This window comes from Telopea speciosissima, chromosome 1, assembly GCF_018873765.1.
Source record: "Telopea speciosissima isolate NSW1024214 ecotype Mountain lineage chromosome 1, Tspe_v1, whole genome shotgun sequence".
Classification (NCBI taxonomy): Eukaryota; Viridiplantae; Streptophyta; class Magnoliopsida; order Proteales; family Proteaceae; genus Telopea; species Telopea speciosissima.
Window position 1 is genome coordinate 8,265,259 of NC_057916.1, and position 26,919 is coordinate 8,292,177.

General features: G+C 39.0%; 3 protein-coding genes and 1 long non-coding RNA gene across 7 annotated transcripts in view; 2 read left to right on the forward strand and 2 right to left on the reverse strand.

Annotated features, from left to right (window-relative positions):
* Positions 1–17,051, forward strand: part of LOC122641316 (general transcription factor 3C polypeptide 3) — a 62,784-nt gene extending 45,733 nt beyond the window's left edge. The window contains exons 16-18 of one of the 2 annotated variants that reach the window (XM_043834519.1): positions 5,335–5,525; positions 5,633–5,745; positions 16,709–17,051. In XM_043834519.1, the coding sequence (XP_043690454.1) occupies positions 5,335–5,525; positions 5,633–5,745; positions 16,709–16,975 (571 nt within the window). In that variant the 3' untranslated portion in view covers positions 16,976–17,051. The remainder of the gene's footprint in view (positions 1–5,334; positions 5,526–5,632; positions 5,746–16,708) is intronic. The other variant, XM_043834527.1, reaches the window with a different exon arrangement.
* LOC122641337 lies at positions 5,900–20,257 on the reverse strand. Its single transcript, XR_006329887.1, has 3 exons — positions 20,188–20,257; positions 10,551–10,560; positions 5,900–5,909 (listed from the first exon to the last, which is right to left on the reverse strand). It is a non-coding gene; the product is annotated as an uncharacterized LOC122641337 (long non-coding RNA).
* Positions 19,150–20,497, forward strand: LOC122641329 (polygalacturonase non-catalytic subunit AroGP2-like). The gene is made up of 2 exons (XM_043834538.1): positions 19,150–19,285; positions 19,395–20,497. The coding sequence occupies exons 1-2, from the start codon at positions 19,235–19,237 to the stop codon at positions 20,370–20,372; spliced, it is 1,029 nt and encodes a 342-aa protein (XP_043690473.1). The 5' UTR covers positions 19,150–19,234; the 3' UTR covers positions 20,373–20,497.
* Positions 20,498–21,278: 781 nt separating this feature from the next.
* LOC122642961 (ABC transporter C family member 3-like) overlaps positions 21,279–26,919 on the reverse strand; it is a 73,615-nt gene continuing 67,974 nt past the window's right edge. The window contains exons 6-10 of one of the 3 annotated variants that reach the window (XM_043836586.1): positions 26,685–26,893; positions 26,224–26,529; positions 25,722–25,785; positions 25,273–25,512; positions 21,279–21,403 (exon numbers count right to left, since the gene is read on the reverse strand). In XM_043836586.1, coding sequence (XP_043692521.1) covers positions 21,303–21,403; positions 25,273–25,512; positions 25,722–25,785; positions 26,224–26,529; positions 26,685–26,893 — 920 coding nt within the window. In that variant the 3' untranslated portion in view covers positions 21,279–21,302. Of the gene's footprint in view, positions 21,404–25,050; positions 25,152–25,272; positions 25,513–25,721; positions 25,786–26,223; positions 26,530–26,684; positions 26,894–26,919 lie in introns of those variants that run through there. The other 2 variants (XM_043836595.1, XM_043836603.1) reach the window with 2 other exon arrangements.

Sequence of the window (26,919 nt, forward strand, 5' to 3'; positions counted from 1 at the left end):
CCTTGTTCCTCCTCCGGTGGAGAGAAGACCAGCCCTGTTCCCTCGTTCTGGCGCCTCTTAGTTGGGTCCCTATTAAAATCTTTAACAGAGACGGCCTCACCAGTAGATAACTCACCGATCTAAACCTTTGAAGGAAAAAAATTTCTCAAGTATTTTGAAATTAAATGCTAATCCCGACTCATGACCAGTACTTAGTATGGTGTATCCTCTTTTGTATCCTCTTCCATCCATTTAAATTCCTTGTTCTTCCTAGAGGAAGAGTGATGAGTTTCGACAGAAACAGGAACTTTGCAAAACTAGTAGCAGGAGGAAAAGGAAGAAGTTTTTTAAGGTCTTTACAGGAAGAAAAAGGGGAAGTTCAACCTAGGAAACTAATTTGAAAGGACATGGAATCCAAAATCCATTTAGGTCTTGAAATGCATTTTGTGGGAAATGTCTAATGCTAACTTGCATCGCAATTAAAACCAACTTTGTCTGATTCTTTACTTACCTTCTGCGTTTTCCCTTTCTCCCCCAATTGCAATGAAGAACTCCTCCTTTGTCTTGCCCAGTGCCCACTGACGGACATCTCTCGATTATTAAATCTCTTTTAGTTCCTCCATATTAAATTATTCTCTCTCTCTCTCTCTCTCTCTCTCTCTTTCACACACACACACACACACATTCTCTCTCTCTCTCTCAGGTGTGGAGTTTTATACAGCTCCGGAGTATTTGAACTATGGGTAATGTTAGAAGATCAAAGAGAAATATTTTGAGAACAAAGTTATTTCAAAATATTTAATGTTGATGAATAAATGAACAAGATTTTAGTTGTACAACATTGTAGATAATTGCCACTAGTGTATACATTTGACTTAAACTGTTATCCAATATCTAATGCTTCCGCTACGTTGTAAGCGAGACTGGGATTTATTGATTAATATTAATTTAACATTGTAACCTACTGGGTCGGTGCTTGCAAGGTCAGTACCTAGAACCCTGACCGAGTTTGGGATGTCACATATTCTGTCTTCTAGTTCTATGTTTATTTTTGATGACTTGATGTGGCTTAATATTGAATTTTTGATGACTTGATGTGACTTAATGTTGATTTTTGATGACCTAGTGTGGATTAATGTTCATTTTTGATGACTTGATGTGGCTTAATGTTGATTTTTGATGATATAAGGTATATATTGTAGCATATTAAATATTAAATAATGTTAGAAAAGAGGGAAACCTAACCGCTTAGGCACCCCTGCACCGCCTTGGGTCGCCTTGTCGCCTTGACAATTATGCCCCTCACTTTCCCCCTCTTCTCCTTTTCCTTCTCCTTTTCTGCAGCTCATCAATGAAAACGGGGAAGAGATGGGGCTTGGCGGGGGCAAGGAAGATGGTGGGGTCGCAGAGAGGGTGGTTTGGGGATCTGGGGTTGCAGGGAGGGCAGGGTGGGGCGGGAGCAGGGTTGTCTAGGGGAGGAGGTGGTGGTGGTGGTGGTTTGGGTTAGGGTGGGAGTGGGGTTGAGAGGGGTGAAGTTGGAAATATTCATTTTGGAGTAGGATGAACCCAATAAGGCACCCCGAATGTCACTTTTCAAACTTAGGGTACCCCAAATGTCACTTTCTCAATCTTAGGGTGATGTAGACAAGCTGATGGTTGGCAAGCATTATGCTAGAAAGAAGAGTGCTGGTTCACTTAACCAATTGGTGGACCAACCCCTCGGGCCATAGAGCCAACCAGCCTTGAGCTGGGCCAGCCCTTTTGGGCTGGAAGTTCCTAGGTCTTTCAAACCTAGATCGTGGGGGATAGAATAGTCTTTTAATTATTAGTTGTTTCATTAAGTGGGGGTATAATTGTCCTTTTTGTCCCAAGTCTTTAATGCCCACATGCAACAATTGATGGAGCTATTTTAAAAGGTGGGGACCACCAATAAAGAAGGACTGGAAGCAACACTTAGCACTCAAGAAGTGGTGTCCACAAGGAGCAAGCATTGGCTGGAGGGTAGAAGATTTTAAGATCCTATTTAGTTTTTACTTTTATGCAATCCTAGTTTCTAATTTAGAACATTGCTAAGTTAGAGTTTCTAATTTCTTGTCACTTGAGAGGCAAGATATTGCTCTTTATATTCTTCTTTCCTCTTCTCCTGCCCTACTCGATCTCCCCTTCTTGTTGCTGCTGCAAGTGCGGTGAAGACTCCTTGAAGACCTAAATCAACCTCCAATTACTTCAAAGACTGCTACTGCTGTTCCAACACAAAGGAGGCCTTGAATACCCCTGCGGCTCTGCTGTTCTACCTCGTCTGCTCCTGCAACTTCAAGCTTCTCTACTCCAGCAACCAATACAAAGATCCAGCAGAGGTTTTGAGGGTTGAATCACACAACCAAGGACTACACTTAATCCCCAGTTTGGAATCCAAAGTCCCACTGGTTTGCAAGATCTCACCAACCTTCTAATTTAGAGTCTACCTTCACATCTCCCTTGTTAGCCATCAGAATTGGCTGAGTTTTGGAGCACAGGCCCTACCCATTCCCAGCTCCTCTCGATCCAAGTTTGAGCCCAACCTGCTGGGTGGTTTGGTTCCTACACTCAAATCCTTACTTTCTAATTTGTTGACCTGCTCCTACTTGTGCTTCTGGCCATTCGACTTAGCCCCAATTTGGAGGCCTTGTTGGACATCCCAAAGCCTGCACTCGACCTTAGTTGCAGCCCCATTAGTTTGCTGAAATTTGAGTTCCATCTTAAACTCTAATTCTGATTTTGGGTCTGGTTTGTACCCTGTGGCTAGGGCTTATTGTTAGTGGACTGATTTGGGTTGTTGTGGGTAATTGGGGTTAGTTAGCTTGCTATTCTAGCCTTACATTATAGGGTACCTTAGGTGTAATATACCCAACGAAAAGAAAAAGCGAAAAAAAAAAAAAAAAAAAGAATAGGACCATGAGGATAATGAGATGCTTCAAATACTCGGAGCAAAAGGGAAGATAATCAACTTGTGTGAGACATGTTGCTCGTGCTGGGATAGTATACGCCCATATGGATCATCCTATGGTAGATTCTACCTCTTACAGCTGCCCACATTAAAATGTTTCCTTGCATGGAATCTTGACTTCCGTAATTTGAAAGCACCTGAGATGGAGGATCAAAACAAGTCAGTGATTATAAAATGATTTTGGAGGCCTCCAATCTTTCGATTTCTTCATTTTCTCAACTACTCCTAAAGAGTTTCAATAGATTAGCTGTTTAGATGAGATGGTAGACTAATTAGAGAAGTTCAACTCCTGGTCATGTAGATTTTTATATTGCTTTGGAACTGAAGTCATCGTGCAGAACTAAATCTCTTTGCATACTTATTTACTGCAATTTCGAAGACGTCGAGATAGTCATCCTCAGCTTCAATTCTTGTGACTCCTCTGTATGAAATTTGCTGCTTTTCCCTTCGCTACATTCAATTAAATATAGCCAGCCTTTTTAAATTCCAGATGCATTCTCACGTCAATGAGATATTATTGCTTCTCCCTTATTCGTTTCAACTTTGAACCTCTCAGGAGTGGTTGGTTCCATTTTTGAAAGAAAACAGATCCTGACATGCACTCTTTATAAGTATTAGCTGGTACGAAGAGACATCCTCTCTGAGAATGCTGCCACCAGAGAGAATGTGGAGTGGATCAAAGTTATTTTTACACCTGAAGATAACCCGTCGAAGTCCAAATGGTCAAATTAGGTTCCAAAACTTCTAGAAAACCCTATTTTAGGCCCTCTAAACTCTCTAAACACAGTGGGATTATATTTTAAAAACAACACCAAAAATGGTAGTTTGGCTTCGGACCTTATGTTGCTAGTAAACATTCTACACTGCTGTATGCACAATAGTTAGTACTAGAGCACACATAATTCAATTAAAACAACTAAAATATACATTATGAATGAATAAAAATAAAATTAGAAATCATTTCATAATTATCAGATGTTATACATGGTTTGTTTCGAAGATATATGGGAATGATTTGGCCAAAAATTACAAAAACTGAGGTTTTCTAGGAAGTTTCCATTTTAGAGTTGAAACTGTCGAAACTAGCAAAAACGATACCGAAACCCAAAACTTGGTCAGAATTACGCCGAAACTGTGAAATTTCGATTGACACTAAGCATTTTATACGAAGGGTTTGATCGAAAGGTTACCGAACCCGAATCATGGTCGAAATTTCACTGAAACTGCAGGATCTCAACCAAAACTTGGTAAATCCTAGGTGCACCTGGTTTTGTTTCGACCTTTGTCGAAATTGAAGTATTTCATGAAATTTCTGCCATTTTGACCAAAATTTCGAACATTGACTGCACAATCCCCTCTCCAACACCCCCCCCCCCAAATAAAAATAAAAATGGAGAAAATAAAAAGACAAATTGTTGTACATTCAGCCTTTCTTATGGAGGAACCACTCCAAACACGCAAAACAGTGTCTGAACTCTGAAGCAGGAAAATTCCTAGATTCTACTCCCTTCCATTTTCGTTCTATTACTTATATCTAAGGGATTACCAACAGCTGCTTAGTGCAGTTGGTGAGCTGTGGTGCGCTTCATGCCCATGCTCACCAGGAGGTCTCGAGTTCGAGTCTCCTGGCTGGTACCTTGCCCCTCCCAATTCCCATCCCGCCCCCCCCCCCCCCTCCCGCGGAAATAAAAAGGGATTGATTCTATTTAAGAAGACAACATCCAATTAAAACTCAAATCATGTTCTAGTAGTACTAAATCAGTTATTACTGTCTCGATCTCTTGTACCAGTTGATAGTATATCATGTTGACAAGAGTAGTCTAAGCTAGGCATCATATCCTCATTGCACCTACTGAAACTGTTTGTTTTCCATTTCTTGTTCCAGTTGATATTATATATTAGGTTAACATGACTAGTCTAAGCAAGGTATCATATTGTCATAGCACCAACAATCTGTTTGGTATAGACATATAGTTAGGCTCAAGTCTCTGTTGAAATAGCTTTTGTTATTTCACCTTTTGTGGCCAGGAGGTCTGCCTGCAGAGGAGGTGCTGCTGAAGCAACTTTAGGTTGTCTATCTTGTCTTATGCTTTGGTAGCAGATGTTGCCCATAAATCTGATTGCAACTTATGAACACTAGATATAACAACAGACCATCAAAAGGAAAAAATAATTTAAAATATGGCGTAAACAAAAAAAAAAAAAAAAAATAGAGTTCATTTGAAAACCTCGTCATTCACATGTTTCCACTTCCCTCATCAGTTTTCTTACACTATGTGATGAACTATTACTAGTTAAGGTATCATTTGAGATTGTGGTTAATGGTTGTTTACATTATGGCTTTTGCTTACAAAAATATTATGTTTCAGACTAGGGTATCGGTTATCGAAGCATTCAAAATTCTTGCTCTCTATGCGTTGCACATATGCTGATTGTGTACCACCCATGCTCATTTATGGGCACCAGTTTACAATGATTAGCCAGCATCAAGCAGCCACAAGGGAATACTTGCAGGCATATAAGTTGCAACCAGACAATCCCTTGATAAATCTGTGTGTAGGTATGATATTTGTTTCTTTTCATCTCCTTTTGGTAGAGAACAACAGTGCTTTCTTTGATCTACTTCACCACAAGAAATGGAACTATTATTGTCTCCTTTTGTTGTAGGTTCTTCTCTAATCAACTTAGCTCTTGGATTAAGACTGCAAAACAAGCACCATTGTCTTGCACAAGGCTTCGCATTCCTCTACAACAATCTGCGAATTTGTGAAAACAGCCAGGTTCTGTTTATATTGGATTCTGCAAAATACAATACCCCCCTTACCGGATTCATGCTTCCATTTGTGAAATTTGAAACTCCACATCTACTGTGTTGATACAAATTCTTCTATGTTTTGTTTTTTTATAATTTTTTCAAGTAAAAGATGAATTTTCTGTTTTCACACTACTTGTACTTCTTCTCATAGTTTTCATGGAAGAGGGCAGATCGTGGCACAATGGTAAGGTCGCTCCGTTGGTTGAAGTCAGGGAACAGCCTCTGATGCAGTTAAATCACGCAATTGGGCTTATGTAATTAGAAATAAGCTTCGTGTTGGGTTATGTATGTATTGGTCCTTTGATCATATGTTTTTTCATTGTAATGGGCCACTTTAAGGGGCCTATAATGTGGGTCTTGGCTAGGGATAAGGGTTTACTTAGTTAGATGTCTTGATTTCTTTATTTTAATTGTTATCAAGTGTTTTAGTTAGGCTGGATGAGGATTCTTTAAGTCCAGCCCTGTTTTGAGTCAGTTTCCTTTATTATTTCAGTTTTCTAGTCAGTTTAGGTTACTTTATTAGTTAAGGATTGGATTAGGCCTTACCTTTTTAGTGTGTAGGAGTCAATTTTTGAGTCTTCTATATAAATTTGTAAGGGAAGCCAGCATTGTACACGAAATTGATTAATGAAAAGCTGTGTCTTTGCTGCTCTTCTCCATTGGTGAAGAAACCTTTGTGCTCGATCAAGGTTGGTTGGTTTTTGATCCAATTGAACCACCTTGTAGTGTGAAGTCCGGTGTTTAATTTTTGTTTATTCTTCTTCCATTAACAAGTAGTTTTCTGAAATTTCTTGCAACCCTTGTTCTGAATCTGGATTCATATTCAAGCATTTTTTTGCATGAATTTCAAGTAGAGAAATCCAGTCATTAGACTCTCCTCATATTTTGATCATTTGTTTCAACCCCTGTTTCTCTATTTACCCTTCTCTTACTATTGTTCTGTACATCAGAATTGAATCTGGGTTTTAGTAGTCTGTTTCTGCTGAGATTACCAGTTCATGATCAGAACCGAGTGATTGATTGTTCTGTTCTGATTTCTATTTTGCTGTGTGAAATTACCATTATACCCTCCTGGTTCAACTAGGATTGGGGTATTTCTGCTGATCCAAACATTGGATCGATTTTAAGTTTTTAGCAATTGTTCCAGCCCCCTTATTTGGTGAACTCGATTGGAATTGGGGAACATTCTAACTATCATATTTGATTTCTCCTAATCCTGGATTTTTATTCTCTAGAAAAGGTCCTATTTTGGTACTGGTTTGATAATTCAATTACAGTTCTACATTAGCCTTTCTGCAAAGTGGGGTAAGGCTGTGTACATTATGACCCTTCCCAGACCCCGCAGTGGCAGGAGCCTCGTGCATTGGGTATGCCCCTTTTATCATAGTTTTCAAGGAGCCAATGTGTTGACCGCCTAGGTGTGGGTGCGAGGTCTTGTTGGTCAAGGCATTCATAAAACAGGGTTTAGTTAGGACCTTCCAGGTTATGTTATATACATTATTTAATAATAATAGTGACCAATTTATCCTAATAGTTAGTCTAGTATTAATCGTAAGCATAGTTATTATGGCGTCCTAGGCGTTGGAGGGGAAAAATGATTTAAGGCTAGGTCTCAAGTAGGCAACTATCAACCCAGGCTCTTTTTTGGGTTCAAGGGGACAGCACGCCTTGTCGTCACTTCACGATTCTACTTCGATTTTATATTTATTACTTTGTTTTCCGATGGATATGCTTATATGATACAAGGTTCGAAAACTCGGGTCTCGGTGCCAACTCGGACCCTTGAAAAATCGAGTCGAGTCTAGATCTCGGCGAGATCTCGCCGAGTTGGTGCACTTTTTTTTTTTCTAGACTAGAAGCCTCATCTCGGTGGGTTTTAGACCTAGTTTGATTCTGAAGCTTGGTATTCAGCCTATTTTAGGCCATTTAAACACAATGGCACTATCAGATTTTGCAAAAACTAAGTCCAAATAGGAGTTTCAGTTAGTAGGAAAGCAGGACAGGCACTTACTTATGCTAGAAACCAGGACAGACACAGGACAAACACACTTATTTATGCCTAATATCATTTATATATCATTTACTTAAGATATTATTCATAAATAAGCAAATACCCCCCTATTTGAATCCAATAAAAATAGTTTAAAAATCAAATTCCAAAAGGAAAAAAAGTCAACCCCCCAGTTCAAGAACAAAAACTGGATTTTCGGCAGTAGGTGCAATTTTCAAACTTTCTAACGCAACTGGATTTTGACAGCATTCGTGCACACCGAATTAAGTTTGACCGGTACATAACTCTTTCAATATAAATCAGATTTTAGCAATCATTTTAGCAATCTTGGACTTGTTGGAAAGCTTTGTTTTGAAAGCTTTCCAACAAGTCTAAGATTGCTAAAATCTGATTTATATTGAAAGAGTTATGTACCGGTCAAACTTAATTCGGTGTGCGCGAATGCTGTCAAAATCGCTCTGAATGGAAATAATTTTTTGGACATCAAAACAAATGAATATTTTACCGCACTTTTGGTTTTTAGCAATGTTTTACCATAATAAGATTTATGGAATTTTTAGATTTGAGAAAAACCCCAGCATTAGAAAGTTGAAAATTGCATCTACCATCGAAAATCCAGTTTTTGTTCTTGAACAGGGGGGTTGACTTTTTTTCCTTTTGGAGTTTGATTTTTTAACTATTTTTATTGGATTCAAATGGGGGGGTATTTTCTTATTTATGAATAAAAGCATTTACTTAAATGATATTAGGCATAAATAAGTGTCTGTCTTGGTTCCTGCCATAGATTCCTGGCATAGATAGGTGTCTGTATACCAAGAATTTCCAGCAAGATCTCGAGATCTGGCACTCATGTAAAGGACCTAGATGGGCATTTTCCTATGTCAAACCGAGATCTCGCCGAGAAAATGCACTTTTAGAATGCGTATGTGATCTCGACTTGAGATTTTGAAAAACCGAGAAACTCGGCGAGATCTCGCGAGTTCTCGCGAGTTCTCGAACCTTATTATGATATCCTATATTTTGTTTACTATATGTTGATTTTCTCATATTAGGTCATTACTAGCATAATTATATCATATTACATAATTATTTTAGTACTTTTTGTCTCTGACTTCTATCATGAACTTCTATTTTACCTGGTCCGAAGTTCAGCTTTTCTTCTTCGGACTGTCTAAAGCTTGAAAATGGAACTAATTATTCCAGTCCCTCTGTTTATGGTTTAGACTTTAGAATGCCCTAGACAGGGAACCTGCTCTATGACTGAACTTTATAGGCAAGACTCTGGGTTAACAGATTTGATGTATGGAGCTTACATACAAATGGACTGTATCAAATTGGGTTTCAACAGGTGCAACTTTGAAAGAAACAGAGAATTTGCGGGGTCCAAATGGAAAATAGGAGCAATTATGGGTTGGTAGAACCAAATTAGAAGCAGGTAAGAGCAATTAGATCTCATATTTGGAAAAACAATCAATCCCAGATAATAGGACCAGAAATAAAGAAAGGATGGATATCTTGGGGAACTTGGTCTTTCTTGATAATGAAGAGGACATCAAGAGGAGTGGTCGTCATTTATTTTGGAGATAGAGTTAAGAGTCTTTCCACAAACTAGACTAGACAGATATTTGGGGAATTGAACTTATGTCAATGAGACACAAGCCCTCTTTATTAATAATAAAGGCTGTGAAGTACAAGTTACAATAATACCCTTAGGGAGACACAAGTTAAACCCTGCTGGACTAATATACCCTCGTACCCATATTACAACACTCCCCCTCAAGTTGGTGCATGGATATCTATCATGTCCAACTTGCTAACAATAGAAACAAAATTCTTAGTGCGTAAACCCTTAATAAATACATCAGCTAAATGACTATTAGATGGGACAAAAGGAATGCATATTAGACCGTGTTCCAGCTTTTCCTTGATAAAGTGGCGATCAATCTCCACATGTTTGGTTCTATCATGCTGAACTGGGTTGTGGGCAATGTTGATCGCGGATTTGTTGTCAGAGTACAATCGCATGGGCACCTCAACAGTGATTCCAAGATCCTGAAGCAACCCCCTAAGCCAGAGTAACTCACATATGCCATGGGCTATGGCCCGAAATTCTGCCTTTGGACTCGATCAAGCCACAACTGCCTGTTTCTTGATTCTCTAGGTTACCACCAACATAGGTGCAGTAACCAGAAGTAGACCTTCTATCATCTGGGCAGCCAGCCCAATCAGCATCAGTGTATGACTCAATGCGAAGGTGATTATGAGAGGAGACAAGGACACCCTTTCCAGGCGCAACCTTTAAATATCTCAAGATTCGATACACAACATCCAATGAGATGAGTAGGGATCGTGCATGTACTGACTAACCATACTTACAACAAAAACAATATCTGGTCAAGTATGAGATAGATGAGTCTTCTAGCTAACCTCTAGTAGCTACCCTTGTCCACATGCTCAACATCTTTATTTATGAGATGAGGATTAGGTTCAATAGAAGTGTCAACTGGTTTACACCCGAGCATACCTGTATCTGACAAGAGATCGAGGGTGTATTTCCGTTCTGAGAAGGAAATTCCTTGTGAGCTAAATAGGCTACCTCAATGCCCAGAAAATATCTGAACTTTGCCAGGTCTTTAATCTCAAACTTTGTTCCCAAGAACTTCAAGGAAGTGATCTCTGCAACACTACTCCCAGTAATGACTATATCGTCCACATAAACAATCAAAATGGTAATATGGTCAGCTATCCTCTTTATGAACAAAGTATGGTCTGCATTGCTTTGCTTATAACCAATGGAGACTATAGCTTTATGGAACCTACCAAACCAGGCTTTGGGAGACTGCTTCAAACCGTACAAAGCTCGGTTAAGCTTGCACACTTTTCCATGGGTTTTTTCCGATGAAATCCAGGTGAAGTATCCATGTATACCTCTTCCACAAGTTCTCCATGCAAGAATGCATTTTTTATATCTAACTGTTGGAGATCCAATCCTTGATTTAGGACACATGAGAGAATAACCCATATTGTATCATCTTGGCCACTGGTGCAAAGGTCTCCTGGTAGTCAATCCCATACGTCTGGTTGAATCCTCTAGCAACCAGCCTTGCTTTGTACCTTTCCACAGTTCCATCAGCCTTATGCTTAATTGCAAATACCCATTTACATTCTACAACTTTCTTTCCAGAAGGAAGCTGTACCAATTCCCATATGTTATTTTTGCCAAGAGCTCTCATTTCTTCATTCATCACCTCTTTGCATTGTGAGTTAGCCAGTGCCTCCTGCCAAATGTTAGGAATGGACACAGACAACAACGAAGAAACAAATGTTTGAAATGTAGGGGGAAATAGCATCACAAGACACACCATTGGAAAATGTTTAAAATGTAAGGGGAAAGAGCATCATACGACACAACATTGGAAATAGGGTGTTGGGTACATGTTCTATTGGATTTTTGAATTGCAATAGGTAAATTCAAGCTAGGATCACTAGGAGGAAGAGACTCACCGGTCGAAGGAACATCTGTAGGTCTTGGATCCGGCAAGACCGATTGGTTTGGAAGTGACAGTGGTGGGCCTGAGAGCTTGCTTCTTTCTTCGAGAGTGAACAAACACCTTAAGAGGAGATTGTAATTGAGGCTGAGGTTGCTACCCCTGAACCGGCCGAATTGAAGGTTGCTCCCCCTGAACTATGAGTTGTTGTTCCTATCCTGTTACACCATCTTCAAATCCTTCATCCTCTAAGGGCATCTCCATAGGAGCAACTAGTAAAGGCACCTATTCCCTTGGACTAGTTTCCCACTGAAGAGGTGTAGGAGAGGAGTAAAAAGGAACAATTTCTTGAAAAACCATATCCATGGTGACAAACATTTTGTGCGAAGGAGGGAGATAACACTTGTACCCTTTCTGTGTTGTAGAGTACCCCAAGAAGATGCACCGAAGACCCCTGAGGTCAAACTTGCCATGTACATGTTGATTTTGCGCAAAAGCAGCACAACCAAACACTTTTGGGGGAACAATAAAGGAAGAAAAACCCATGAGAAGGTCAAGGGGACAGCGGTTATCCAACACACGAGAAGGCATACGGTTAATTAGATATACTGCCAGAAGCACTGCATCACCCAAAAACGAGGAGGGACATTCTTGGCAAACATAAGAGAGCAAGCCACTTCCAACAGATGGCGATTCTTACGCTCAACCACTCCATTCTGAGCAGGTGTGTCAACACAGCTGGTCTAGTGAATGATCCCATTATCACATAAATAGGACTGAAAGGCACCAACCATATATTTTCTACCATTATCCATGTGTAGAATCTTGATCCTGGCATCAAATTGAGTCTGCACCATCTTATGGAAGGACTGAAAACTGTGAAACACATCGCTCTTCTGGTGTAACAGATAAATCCAAGTAGTGCGACTAAAGCAATCAATGAATGTGACAAACCATCTAAAACCAGAAGTAGACATACATCGGGTAGGGCCCCACACATCAGAATGAACCACACCAAAAGGAATCAAACTTCTATTATCTAAAATAGGATAAGTATGTCTAGTATGCTTTGCTAAAGTGCAAGTACATGAAGCATCACAAATAAAGCCATTCAAATTACACATTTGGATCTTAACTAAACCCGGAAAAGTCTAGATAATGTCCCTAAGGGGGATGATCCAACCGACGATACCATTGGTGAAGATCTGATAGAGCAATTGTAGATGACCCAGGGAGAGAAGCAATAGTGGACAAAGCTGATGAATAACTCTCAAGCAAATATAGGCCACCATCCATCCTACCACAACCAATAGTACTTCTTGTTTCCAGGTCCTAAAAAATACAATAAGAAGGGAAGAATATTACTTTGCAATTTAAATCCCTTGTGAGTCTACTAATAGACAAGAGGTGACTAGAAAAATTAGGGACATGTAACACAGAGGAGAGGGATAAAGTAGAGGAACATTTGATGGATCCTTTGCCAGAAACAAAGAGGGAACCATCAACAACACAAACTCTACTGTTACATGCTAACGGAGAATATTGAAAAAAATGGGAATGGGACCCAATCATATGGTCAGTGGCCCTCGAGTCTATTATCCATGGGACGGACACGACGAAGGAATACTGGCCACCGAAAGAGATACCTGAGGTGGAAGGAGAAGCAGATGAGTCAAATGGTTGGGGTGTGGTAGTAGCAGAAGCAACACTTGCACTGGTAGATGGTGCTGAAGAAGCAGTCTCGAGCCTAGACATCAAACGACGCTGGTGGTGAAGCTCATCTGAAGAGGGATATCATTAGCATCAGTGTGATGGGCAGCACCACCACTCGAACGACCCTGGACATCTCCGTGAGAAAGAGGAGGATGGCCATGAAGCTTCTAGCACTTGTCTTTGGTGTAATGCTTCTTCCCACAATACTCACACTTCACATGAGCTTTCTTAGAACTAGGACAATCAATCCCCGGGCAGGAGGTCCCTGGGAAGAGGTCCCACAGGAAGAAGTGCTAGTACCGGTGTAAAAGGCAGATCTCTCCATAGGTACAGAGTGAACCATAGCAGTATGCCGACTCTCCTCAGAAGCAACAATAGCATACGCCTGCTCGAGAGTAGGGAGTGGATCTCAATTGAGAACATGTGCCTGGATTTGATCAAACTCGATATTCAAACCAGCCAGAAAATCATAGATCAGGAGTTTATCTTCCCACTTGCGAGAGGTAACAATGTCTGTATCACAGGTCGCAGTAAATCTCCCATAGAAGTCCAAATACTGCCATAGACCTCGCATAGCAGAATAATATTGGGAGAGAGAGATCCTTCTATTGCATATTGTAAATTTTCCTACGGAGTTCGTAGTGCTGTGCATCATTGCCAACTTGGAAATATATTTCCTTGGCAACCTTCCCACTTGCGAAAGGTAACAATGTTTGTATCACAAGTCGCAGTAAATCTCCCATAGAAGTCCAAATACTGCCATAGACCTTGCATAGTAGAATAATATTGGGAGAGAGATATCCTTCTGTTGCATATTGTAAATTTTTCTACGGAGTTCGTAGTGTTGTGCATCATTGCCAATTTGGGAATATATTTCCTTGGCAACCTTCCTGATGGTTGCAACAAAGTCAAGTAGGAGATATTCCTGAGCGATAGCAGGATCAATTGAGTTGAGAAGATGGGACATGACCAAGCATTCATCGGTCTCCCATTTAATTTAACTAGGACCAGCAGTAGTAGGCTTCACAGAGACCTGGTAAGATGGCCAGAGAGACCACGGGAACCCACGACAAGAGAGCAGGATCTCAACCACATCAAGTAGTTACTCCCATCAAGTTTGATGGAGTTCATAGGGAACGAAGGAAAGTCGTGTTCACACTGATGGACTACTCCTTCCTGTCCAGTAGATGCAGCCAACTCATCCGACATGGTTGCTGATCACAAGATATGGGAAACGATAGAGAAATACTTACCACATGAAAATCTTCAAAAAATGGGAAGGAAGATTTTAGTTCATGGGTTAGAAAGATCCCTTGGTGGCAAAAAAATCACCACCAAGGGAGAAACGAGAATAGAAACAAGGCGGAGAGAAGAAGGGGCTCCGGCGGCGGTAGACGGTGGTGTTTGGCGGTAAGAGAAGCCGAGAAGAAGAGGTGGAAGGGAGGCGGTGGGGTTTGGTGGTGAAAAAGGAGAGAGAGAGAGAGAGAGAGGCGGAAGGGAGGTCAGTGGGGTTGGTGGTGGTTGGGCGAGAGAGAGAGAGAGAGATGGAAAATTTGGGGAATTGAACTTATGCCAATGAGACACAAGCCCTATTTATTTATAATAAAGGCTATGAAATACAAGTTACAATAATACCCTTAGGGCGACACAACTTAAACCCTACTGGTCTAATAAACCCTTGTACCCATATTACAACAATTATGAAGTCACAACGCAGAACGATGTTAAAACGTTTTCTTTTCTTTTCCTGAAATCAGCAACAGGGACACAATTTTATCGGAGAAGGGAAGGAGAGATACAACAAGAAAAGGCCTCTAACACCCTTCCTTAAGCCTCCCCCCCCCCCCCCCCTCCTCCTTTCAAAAAAAAAAAAAAAGATCTGGATAAAATGCTCTTATCAGTGATAATTAACAAAAGTAATCCAATCAACAAGAACTAACTTCAGAGGAACTCTTAAGAATGAGTCAGTAACATATTTTCAGAACCAAAGATGATTGACGTGCTTAAATGAAATCCCTCGAATATTCACTTAGGATCTGTATGGCAACCATTCTGTTTCAAAAAATTGGTTCTGAATCAAAATCTGTTTTTTCTGTTTCTGGATTTTTGGAGTAATTCTGTACCAACAAATGTTGTATGGTAGACCTGGTAAAAAAATTGAAATTCCAGGTAAGAACCCACCAGACTCGATTCTTCCTCTTCTTGAAATTCTAGGTATGCTGTAGTGTACCTTGCGATTGGGATGTGAGACGATGGTGTTGATAATAATGCCACGGTAGTGGTGTGGTGGTCGGAGATGTGGAAGAAAAGGGGTGTGTGGCTATGGGTAGGTTAGGGTTTGGGAATTTGGAAGAAGATGGAGGGAGAAGGTGTTGGTTATAGTTGATAAGAGGCTGAGGTTATTGGATAGGAGATGAGAAGGATAGATGGAGATGGTGATAATGCCATGGTAGTGGTGTGGTGGTCGGAGATGTGGAAGAAAAGGGGTGTGTGGCTATGGGTAGGTTAGGGTTTGGGAATTTGGAAGAAGCTGGAGGGAGAAGGTGTCGGTTATGGTTAATAGAGGCTGGGGTTATTGGATAGGAGATGGGAAGGATAGATGGAGATGGTGAATGGTTCGGTTCAGTGGTTAGGAAATGGGGAAAGGGATGGGTTTCGATTTTGGATGTAGAAGTAAAGAAGAAGTAGAAGAAGAAGAAGATCAGAGGGAAAGGAGAAGGTTCGGCTGGCTTACCTACGATTAGGGTGTTGTAGGATTCCTCGCTGGAGATGGAGAAGATGTGGAGATGATGGTCACTATTCAAGTATGCGTTCCAGCCATGGAAATCGATCGAGCTTGAAGATGCAAAGTTGAGTTGCAGAAGTCGAGCGCCTCTCTTGTGAGAATGTCGACCTTGTGAGATTTTAGGGTTTGTTTTAGGTCTTGTTATGTTTTGATGGTAAATTCCACCAATGTCCCTGATTCACTCAAGTCCACATTGTTTCTCCGACATTTCGTAGAATCAATTCTAAAATGTGAGAAACATCTTTTTGGTGTTTATCAAAACCCTGCCAGAATCTATTATATCACCCGGTCCTTTTCAAAAAATCACAGAAACAGGCCGGACAACACATACATAATCTGTTTCAATTCTTCCCCCAGATTCAGAAAAAACTCCAGAATCAATTTTTTGGAAAGTTACCATATAAATCCTTAGAACTCAATAGCATCTGGGTTTGCTTGTATCATGCCCTAGAGGAAGCAATCTAAAAGTTGCCACACCTCTTAGGACCTCTAAGCTTGTCTTTTGGGTTCATTTGATGTCCAGATTTTTGCATCTTGCCTGTTACAAGGTTTCAGCCTATGCATATGACCTCCATCACTTAATTTCTCTTCTTTTGGCATCAGTTTGGATCATGGGAGTTTCAACTCCTAGCATTTGAGGATATATGCTTATATTTAGTTATTGCCATCTATATTCCAATCACAATTAAGTAGTTTCCATGAAATTGAAACATCCACCCATTTGGTGGTTGTTCAAGCAGAATGTGTGAAATTCACTTGCTGATCAATGTCAAACATGAAACCAAAGCTATTCTTTTCCGTTTTGATACACATCCCAGTTGTCGTAATAAAATATTAAAATTTTAGATTGTCTGGCATGAAGAATTTGGGGTAGGAAGTGCAAGTAATCCATGATCTTTTGTATTGAGTTAACTTCTGGGTTGGTTTGCAGGAAGCCTTGTATAACATTGCCCGAGCTTGTCATCATGTTGGACTCGTTACACTTGCCGTATCATATTATGAGAAAGTGCTAGCAATTCATGAGAAGGATTACCCAATCCCAGAGCTTCCTAATGAGGATTCAAGCCTTACAGAAATTCAGAAGCCAGGTTATTGTGACCTACGCAGAGAGGCTGCATACAATTTGCACTTGATATACAAGCAAAGTGGTGCTTTAGATCTTGCTAGGCAGGTCCTCAAAGACCATTGCACTCCTTAAAAAAACTTTTCAAAGTTAACATGTATTATATGGTTCAAATACAAGCTCATACCAACCTGAAATTTTATGGATTTCTACTGTGTTGTTTTACTCCCAAAACTCAAGGGACCTTGAATGCTGAAATAGCTAACTGACTTCTGTTGAACTTGGGGCCTTGTCAAAAGGAAGAAATTATGGCCACCAAAAGGTGGTGTAGGGTTCGATAATGGCCTTATCCGTGCCCTTGAAGGAGTGGTATTTACCTTTGTGGTAAAGATATGAATTGCATTACTCACAGGTAGAAACCATTAGGGCCAGGGGATTTCAATGATCCTATGTGGAAATCAGCCCTATTTATTTCCTCATTGTCAGGAATAAAGCATAACATTATCCTCATTAGAAACAGATCTCCCAAATTGAGGATTTAACCTGGAAGAACCTTAATTCTTTCTTCAATTTTATTACTGAAATGTATTTATTGATAGGCTCCAAGGAAACCTATCAATAAAATTATCATCTAAGCTACCCTACGTACATTCTCTATACCGCGCATAAGAAATCTGAAAGGTAAAAAGCTCTTTTTTATTTCCCCTCTTCTCGTTTCTGTAGGCAAAGAAGCAGCAGCATCAAATGTGACTGGGAGATTATTTGATCATGAAGCAGTAGCATTAATAGTCCTTATAATTTATAAGTTCCACCTCCTGAAATAGACCGTATCTTCTCAATACTCTGATAAGAGGTGTACTGTGATCTTTTGTAATTCACCTAACTCCTTCAATGGGGCCTGAATATAATCACACAAATTTTTGTTCCCACGTTAACTACTAAAATTATGTATGAGTGACTACAAAATTTGTTCATAGTGTAACGTGCATACGGGGTAAAAGAAGATGAGAAAGAAAATAAAAAAAAAAATTTGTGGACATCTTTAAATTGCAACAAATATCTATAAACCTTGGGAGAAGTTTTATTAGTCCAATGACATCTACAGCTTGCCACAAATATCTACCACGTGGCACATTAAATAGTGCTGAAATTTAGGGGACATGGGTATCCAAGGTCCCATGATCGCACATCAATTTTTTACCGAGTAGAAAAATTATTCTTTGAAAATCCAATCCAAAATGCATTGCTTTTAAAAAAGAAATGGATAGCTGAAAATACAAGAATACAAGTGAAAGCCTCCAACATATAGAGGGTATATTCTTGAATCTTAGTCTAAAATTTGACATGTGGTCAACCCTAGACAATTTTCTAGATATCGGTTGAAACTACCACATTACCCTTTCATGTGCTTAAACTTGGTGTCGGTCTAGAAATACCCTCCAAAGCCTACCAGCCGAAGAACTTTTGCCGTAAAGTTTCGAAGGTAGAAAAGTTGGTTTGTTGCTCCATTAGGCATATCTTACTACAAAAAATTTCTTGAATAGTAGCTGTGTTTTTTTATCTATGCATAAATTGTTCTTACCAATTCTTGTTATGATTAAATTTCTGAATTTTTCCCTCCACTCAAAGTTTTCTTTCCATGGTCATGCATTTGACTCGAAAGTCTCAAAATTGATTCCTAGAGTGGCAATTTCTAATGTTCCAAGAGATGACCATATGTGAGTCTATTCTGACCTCAAAAATGTATGGCTTAAGTTCTTAAAAAAAAAAAATTTCTACTTAATTATATAAAACATCATGACATGAAGTTTTTCATTCATATGTTTTTGTTTTAGAAAATTTTTAACAACCAATTTTTGGCAAGAAAAAGGAGACTGTTCAACGAAAGGTACCAAAACCTTCCCATTTTAAAAGGGAAGTTATTCACTTTTTTTGCCAAAGGCTCCGTTCGTTTTGGCGTAAAATTTTATTTGGAAAAATTTCGTTGGTAAATTTTACTTCGTAAATGTAAAAATTTTTTAATTGTTTTTTTTTCCATAAAAAAACAAACATTAGAAAACTTTTCAACAAGTAAAATTTTACATGTCAAATTTTTTGAAGTTCAGGTAAAATTTTACACCGAAACAAACAGAGCCAAAAGGGAAAATAGGGAAAATTATTTTTTAAAAAAATACATTTAGCAATTAGGGCACTGACAAACCCCACCTTCTACCAAACCCCCCTTCCCCCCGCCTGCTCCTCCTCCTCCTCCTCCTCCTCCCTCTTTATTTGTTGGTATTACAAAATTTTCCCACTATCTATATATCCAAGCACCTTCCTCTCCATGGAACAAACCCGACTCATTCCCACAAAGGCACAAATCCCACTTATTTTGTTCTCTATCTCAATTCCACCATGACACATCCCATTATGTTGCTTGGATTTTTGATAATTATATGCTTAAGTGTAAGAACAATGATGCTTTTCCATTATCCGTTCATTTGAACATGGTTATTGCTGTTCCTTCTTTTTTATCTTCCTTATTTGGTTGTAATTTCCTCCCATGAAATTGCAGGGTTCTCAAGCTGAAAATGCCTTCTCACAATACTGGGAAGAGCATATTGGTCATCATCCACTCCCTCCACATTGGTTAGCTGCAAAGGCTTCTCCATTAAGCCTCCATCAGGTGTCAATGTTTATGAAACTTATGGCAGAAAATGAATTGGCTTCCCACCTACGTTCATTCTGCAACCAAGCTAATGTTGCTTGTTCTACAAATACACTTATGAAGAAGACAACAGAAGACATAACTCTGCCACCAATAGCCCAGTGGATAACTGACAGAGTAGTTTATGAACTCACTCCAAGTGGTATACCCTTGTCGATTGCCAGCCAAGGGGGATTGCCATTTTTTCGGGAGTCGATGGTGAAAGAGGGAGGTTTCATGCCTATCCCTGATCTAAGAGACCCAATGTCATATAGATCATTCTTACCGCAAACTCTGGCATCAAAAATCCCATTTTCATTTGCTCAGATTGAGGAATTAAAGAAACTTTTTGGTGTGGTAGATGAATCAAACATGGATGAGTATATTCAAAGCACCCTAGAGACATGTGAAAAGAGCCCGATTCAAGGCGAGCAGAACACCTGTGTGACTTCTACTGAGGGCCTAATCGATTTTGTTGTCAAGAAATTAGGGCACCATGTACGTATCTGGAGTTCTGAGAGCGTCGAAGGGTCTTATGAGAATGCCACAATCGGAGCTGTGAAACTCATATATGAAAACCTCTCCGAACCACCACTTATATGTCATAGTCAGCCATTCCCATTTCAAGTCTATTATTGCCATATTTTACAGAATGTAAAACTATATGCAGTTGATATACATGCCCAGAAGAAAGTGAATCATACAATCATGGCATGCCACTATGACACATCAATTTGGAATCCAAACCATACTGCTTTTAAGATGTTGGGTTTTGGGCCCGGCCTAATTGAAGTTTGTCATTGGATAAACGAGAATGTAGTGGTCTGGACAAAGACTTTAGGTTGAGTAGCATTTGAAGATATGATTATCTTCCAGTTCTCTTGTTTGTGTTATATGTTACTGTTTATGCTATTCGAAGGATAAATAATGATCTATTTTGGACTGCTTATTATGTCATTCAAGTTTCAATGGAATTTTTGTTCTGCCTTAGGTTTTTTGTGAAGAACCTAAGGCATATGTTTTTGAGGTCAGGATAACCTCCATATGATTGGCTCTAGGAATAATTCAATTTTCCTCTCTAGGAACCAATTTTCAGACTATCGAGTCAAAGTTGATGACGATGGATGGAAAACTTTGAGAAGGGGGGGGGGGATTCAGAAATTTAATTATAGCAAAAATTGATAAGAACAATTTAGATAGAGAAAATATAACACAGTTGTTATTAATGAAATTTTGGTAGTTTATAATTAAAACATGCCTAATGGAGCAGTAGGCCAAATTTTCCATTATACTAGTTTATGGCAAAAGTTTTTTAACTTGCAAGTCCATATTTTTTAGTTAAAATTTTAGTCAATTTTCAATTATTTATTTTTCTATTTGGACAAGCCTATGTTGGCTAAAAATTGACATGTGAGCATGGGACCTAGAGCTCTCCTTGTCCACAAAATTGCAGGTCTATTGAATGTGCCACATGGTAGATATTTGTGGTAGCGTAATGATGTCGTTAGACTACTAAAGCTTCTCCAAGGATTTATACACAATTAAACATGCATGCAGAAATTTTATTTTTTTGTTTTTTTTGTTTTTCTTTTTTGTTTTCTTATCGTATACTTTTTAACACCCAATATTTCAAATGAATGCCAAAACCAACTCTATTGATTATAGGCAGTCTCATCTTCCAACAAGTTTTTGTCATACTCAAAATAGAAAGGCAACTCCCTCTAATATAGCCTCCTAGTTTGATCATTCAAACTCACTTATTTAACCTTTCAAAAACTACGAACTAAATCTTTGAGTATATTCTTTAACAAGCTTTGCAAATAACGATGTCTTGATCTCTAGCAATTTGGCTGGAGAATCATATTCCAATACAAGGCCTGCTTAAGACATGTCAATTTGATTAGACAAACACTAGAAAATGATGAGAAGACATATTACCAAACTCAACATAATCAATTTGATTGTGGTGTATTAATTACTAGCTACTAACCATTATCAAGAAGGAGGACCAGATCAACATCAAGAATTGATGTTATCCTATGCACGATTGTGATGATAGTAGACGAGAATTATTGATGAAGTGTTTGCTGAATTAGATAGTCAGTCATAGTATCCACTGAAGCAGTAGCTTTATCGAGTACTAACACTTTGTTCCTCTTAAGTAATACCCGTCCTAAACAGACTAATTGTCAATGGTCGTTACGCTCTGGAACAGGAATTAATAGCATATGAAGAGAATGAATCATTGCAGGAAAGTATGCCATAGCTAACCACTATGAAAGTAATCCCATTAACAGATGAAAAATACTCAAAATAAACCAAGACTCTAAGAAATTACCTATTCTTTACGTTTACTCACTTCAATTCCCCAGCAACTCTTAAAGCTCCCTTCCACCCCTCAACGATCTTTTTGTCAAAACGCTTCTGGAGCTCCCAAAAAGCTTTCGCATAGGTTCCCTTCTGATTCCGAACATCCGATGGTTCAACATGATAGAAAATGGGCAGCACAATCTGACCCATTTTTTCTCTGCATTCGACTCTCTTAGCGAGCTCGATGAGACACCATTTGCTAAAAGCGTAATTCTAGAGAAAACTGGGATGGAAATTCTCGATTGTTGGCTGGCTGTGAGAAGCTCTGAACTGATCTCTCCTCCAATGCGGATCTCATCATCATCCCTCAAAGTAATGATTCCAGCATCCACCAAAGCAGTGTAGAGATGATCGGTGAAATTGGTGCGGGTGTCTTCACCTCTGAAACTCAAGAACACTTCATAACGCCGTCCATTGGTGGATGAAGAAAAGGACTGTACGTGTTGACACCAAGTCCAGTGGTGCTGCTGTGCTCTCCTCTCCAGCACTGATCACTGTTCGCTTCTTGTACGACTTATTAAGAAAAAAACCTCCAATTATAATAAGAAGACAAGACATTAACAAGCCAAATGTTGAGAGAAACTGCTCGGAGTAGTAAGGCATGCTCTCTTTTTCAGGTGTAGGAAGAAGCTGATCAGAATAAGATTACCGGAAGAACATACGCTCACAGTTTCTTCTTTTTCTTGACTGAATGGCTAGGTTTGCTCCTTATTCTTCTTGTCCAGTGTGAACACGCCTTGCGTAATTTTCAAGCAAAGTAAAGAAAACCCAATTCAGTTCTACCTTTTATTGTGATGGTTTCCGAAGCAGAATAAGAAACGGACAACAAAAGCCTAAATCACCACCAATTTCTTGCCACGTCGGCGGTCCTCTGTACAGAGGAGCCACTGGTGTAAAGGAACAGGAAATTTTACCAAAAAAGTAAAGGAACAGGAATGAATGAGTAGGGCATGGATGATGGGGACGTGCAACCAACGCGTATTTGAGTTCTGCCCTCTCTTCTCTATATGAACCCGTGAAGATGAAGCAGAACAACTGGTGAAGCTCGCTCTGTTTTTTCTACTTCCCCTGCTTCTCTGTACACCCTTAGAATCTCTCCCCCCCCCCCCCCCCACCCCTCCTTTTTTTTGTGTTACATTTTAGTTTTTCTATGATGGCTTTGTAGAACAGACAAGACAAAAACTGAAACCTCTAACCCTAACAGATCAGTTACAGATTTTATGTGAAAAAGTAGAGAGATTCTTTAACCTCTCCAGTTCCTGCTGCCGGTGAACACAAATCTCAATCTTTATACCAGTCTCCAACCTATGCAAGACATCAAACCCGTTATACAACTCCTTTCTCTTTCTTCTGCAACTTTTTGATGATCTATTATTCCGTTGTCCATGCCTACGTTGTTGCATCCAGTATTGCTCTTATTGGTTGATAATTCAACATTTTGAGGGTTTTTTTTTTTTTTTTTTGGGGGTGGGGGGTGGGAATTAGGAGCTTTTTATATATATCTTACTTTTTGGGGGGATAGGGATGGGGTAGGTACCAGTCGGGAGATTCGAATTCACCAGCACGAGCATGAAGCACACCACAGTTCACCAATTACACTGTGCAGCTGTTTGTAGGTAAGCCTCACTATATAGGTAGGTAAGGTCGGGGTAACGGACTTACACGTCCCTGCTCAACTCTATGTCCAACTCTACTATAACAAAATTTACAACATTTTGGATTGATTTTTAGATCAGTATAACACCCCCCCCCCCCCCAATGGTTGGCTTCATCCATGGTCTTTCCATGCATGACCATTGAAGGAAAACTTTGAGAAGGGAACTTCAGAAATTTAATCTTAGCAAGAACTGATAAGAACAATTTTGGCATAGAACAGATAAAACACTTGGTATTTAAGGAAATTTTAGTAATTGATAATTAAGATAAGGGTGTCAATCGATTCAGTTTCGATTCGGTTCAAGAGGCATGTAGAGATCAAAACCAAATCGAACCGAGAATAGGAACACATTTTCAAAACAAAAGAACCGAATCGATTCAGGTCAATTAGGTTTTTATTCAGTTCCATATTCAGTTTAGGTCCACCAACCAAAAAAAAATTTTATTGTTAGGGTTATAATTCACCAAACTTTTTCCAAACATTAAAAAGGAATAGAAATTTTCATCCATATTGATTGAAATATTAAAAATGAATATAATTTTTCACCACATTTATTGAAATGTTCAAAAAATAATATAATTTTACCCAGCTCCTTATTCGGTTTGAAAATAGATACTTCGGTTCAATTCAACAGTTTTAGTCATGAAACCAAAACCAAAGCGAACCAAGAAAGGATTCAAGCTTTTGAAACCAAAACCAAACCGACTTACATTTGTTCAGTTTGGTTTTAAACGGTCAATTTCAATTTCGGTTCTAAATTGACACTCTTAAAATTAAGATATGTCTAATGGAGCAGTACGCTAGATTTTTCGTTGTAATAGTTTATGGCAAAAGTTTTTTTACTGCAGGCTATAGAGAGCATTTCTAGACTGGCACCATGTTTTAGACTTGGAAGGTTGGTGAAACAGTTTCAACTATATTGATATTTAGAAAAAGGTCTAGGGTTAGCCACATTCAAGTATATTGATATTTAGAAAAGGTCTAGGGTTAGCCACATGTCAAATTTTAGACTCGAATTTAAGAACATACCCTCCCATGTATTGGAAGATTCACTTGTATTTTTAGCTGTTCATTATTTTTTTTGTTTTTTTACATTTTTACCGCATTTTCAAAGATTTAATTTTTCACTTAGACAACTCTATTTGGCAAGGATTTACATGTGAGCATGGGACCTAGAGCTCTACTTGTGCGCAAAATTTCAGCTCTATTCAATATGCCACATGGTTGATTTGTGGCAGTCTAAAGATATCACTAGACTACCAAAACTTCTCGCAAGGTTTATAGACATGCATGAAGAAAAAGATTTCATTTTTTTAAGCTTCTCATATTTATTTCTATTCCCAATATTTCAACTGAATGCCAAATCCAACTCATCTGGTTATTGGCACCTTCATCTCCCAACAAATTTTTGTCTACTTAAAATAGAAATGCACCTCCCTCTAATGCAGCCGCTCTTTACGTAGAAAATTCAAACTCACTTATCTAGCCTAACAAAAACTAGGAATTAAATCTTTGGGTATACTCTTTAACAAGCTTTGCGAATGACGAGGTCTTGATCTCTAACAATTTGGATGGAGAATCATATTCCAAAACAAGGCCTGCTTAAGACAAGAAAATATGTCAATTTGATTAGACAAGTATTAAAAAATGATGAGAATACCTATTACCAAACTCAACCTTACTCATACAATTTTGGTGTATTAATCAGTAGCTACTAACCATTATCGAGAAGGAGGACCAGATCCATATCAAGAATTGATGTTATCCTATGTGCAATTGTGATGATAGTACATCCTGAGAATTCTTGATTAAGCGTTTGCTGAATTAGATAGTCAGTTGTAGTATCCATAGATGCAGTAGCTTCATCGAGTACTAACACTTTGCTTCTCTTGAGTAATACCCGCCCTAAACAGACTAATTGCCTCTGACCCATGCTCCAATTCTCTCCATTCTCAGCCACTGTGATAACCATCATATGAAAATGGAATAGCCATTCAAGATCTTATTTTCATTAACTTTTCTTCCCCTACTTCTTGTCAAAGAAGGGATTGGGGGCAAGGAGATTGGGTTATGCATTAGAAGTTCGATAGCATAAAATAATGCCATGATTCATGGATAAATTGATGTTGAGAAACTTTGAAATAGAGTGAATAAGAGAAGAAACCAACCTACAAAATCAAGCTTCCCTTCCTTCTTTCTAACTTCATCACTAAGCTGGCATTTATTTAAAGCCTGCAATAATAAAAAATCCATGTCAACTTACCACCTTGCTTGATTATTCAAGATGTCATAAAATTGATTGTTAAAAATGAGCTAAACAAAAGATGAAATGAAAAAGCAAGGGATGCCAAGTGGAAATGAAAAACAAGGCAAAAAAAAAAAAAGAAGCACTTCCCAGGTCATAACTATGAGAATTGCTTAGGCCAAACTTTGCCCAAAGATGATCCATTGCATCCAATGAAACGATTTCAATATATCAGTAAAAAGTATTTCTAATTTTTTTTTTGAAAAAAAAAGAACCGCATGAATGGAGTTCATAAACAAATAGTTCCCAACCAATTAACTACGACGTGTTTATTTGGAATGTGAATCATCGGTAAGCAGAAGATAGGTCCATCCTATCTTTGTCACCAATTAGATATTATTTAGCAAATGAAAAAGCAGGCCCACCTCCCAAATCTGTTCATCAGTGTACTCTTCAAGCGGGTCAAGATTGCTTCTAAGAGTCCCCTCAAACATTGTGGGGTCTTGTGGGATGATGCTCAATCTTGATCGCAAGTCATGAAGGCCAATCTTAGAGATGTTGATACCATCTATCAAAATCTGACCAACTTCAGGTTCAAGCATACGGAAGAGAGCCTGTACGAGAGTTGATTTACCACTTCCTGTTCGTCCAACAATGCCAATCTTCCTCCCTCTGGGAAAGGTGCATGTGAGACCTCGCAAGACAAGAGGAAGGTGTGGGGCATACCGGACCTACATACATATTAAATTATCAAATCACGAAGCTTCGTAGAATTCCAAAGAGTAGGAAGAACTATTTGGTAACATTAGGCTTCAAAGGGTGTATTCCATAAAATAAGGAAATAAATATGGAGATAAAGGCTTGAGGAATCTATATTGAGCATTACTTGCAGATCAACAATATCAATTTTTCCATGTGATGGCCATTTATGACTTGGCCTATTTTCTTCTACCAACAGAGGAGGTTCACTAGGGATGTAGGCATACTGCAATAATCTCTCAACAGATATGATATTATTCTCAAGCATGGTGAGATCCCATATAACACCATGCATACTGAAACGAAGCCCATATGTGACTGCTAAACCCGCAACACCTTCAATATAAATTCAAAATCATGCT

Bases quoted from the DNA above. Each gene is read 5' to 3' on its own strand.
- LOC122641329 (XM_043834538.1), top strand. From the start codon at position 19,235: ATGACACATCCCATTATGTTGCTTGGATTTTTGATAATTATATGCTTA. The intron at 19,286-19,394 runs GTAAGAACAATG...ATGAAATTGCAG, and splicing joins TGATAATTATATGCTTAAGT to GGTTCTCAAGCTGAAAATGC.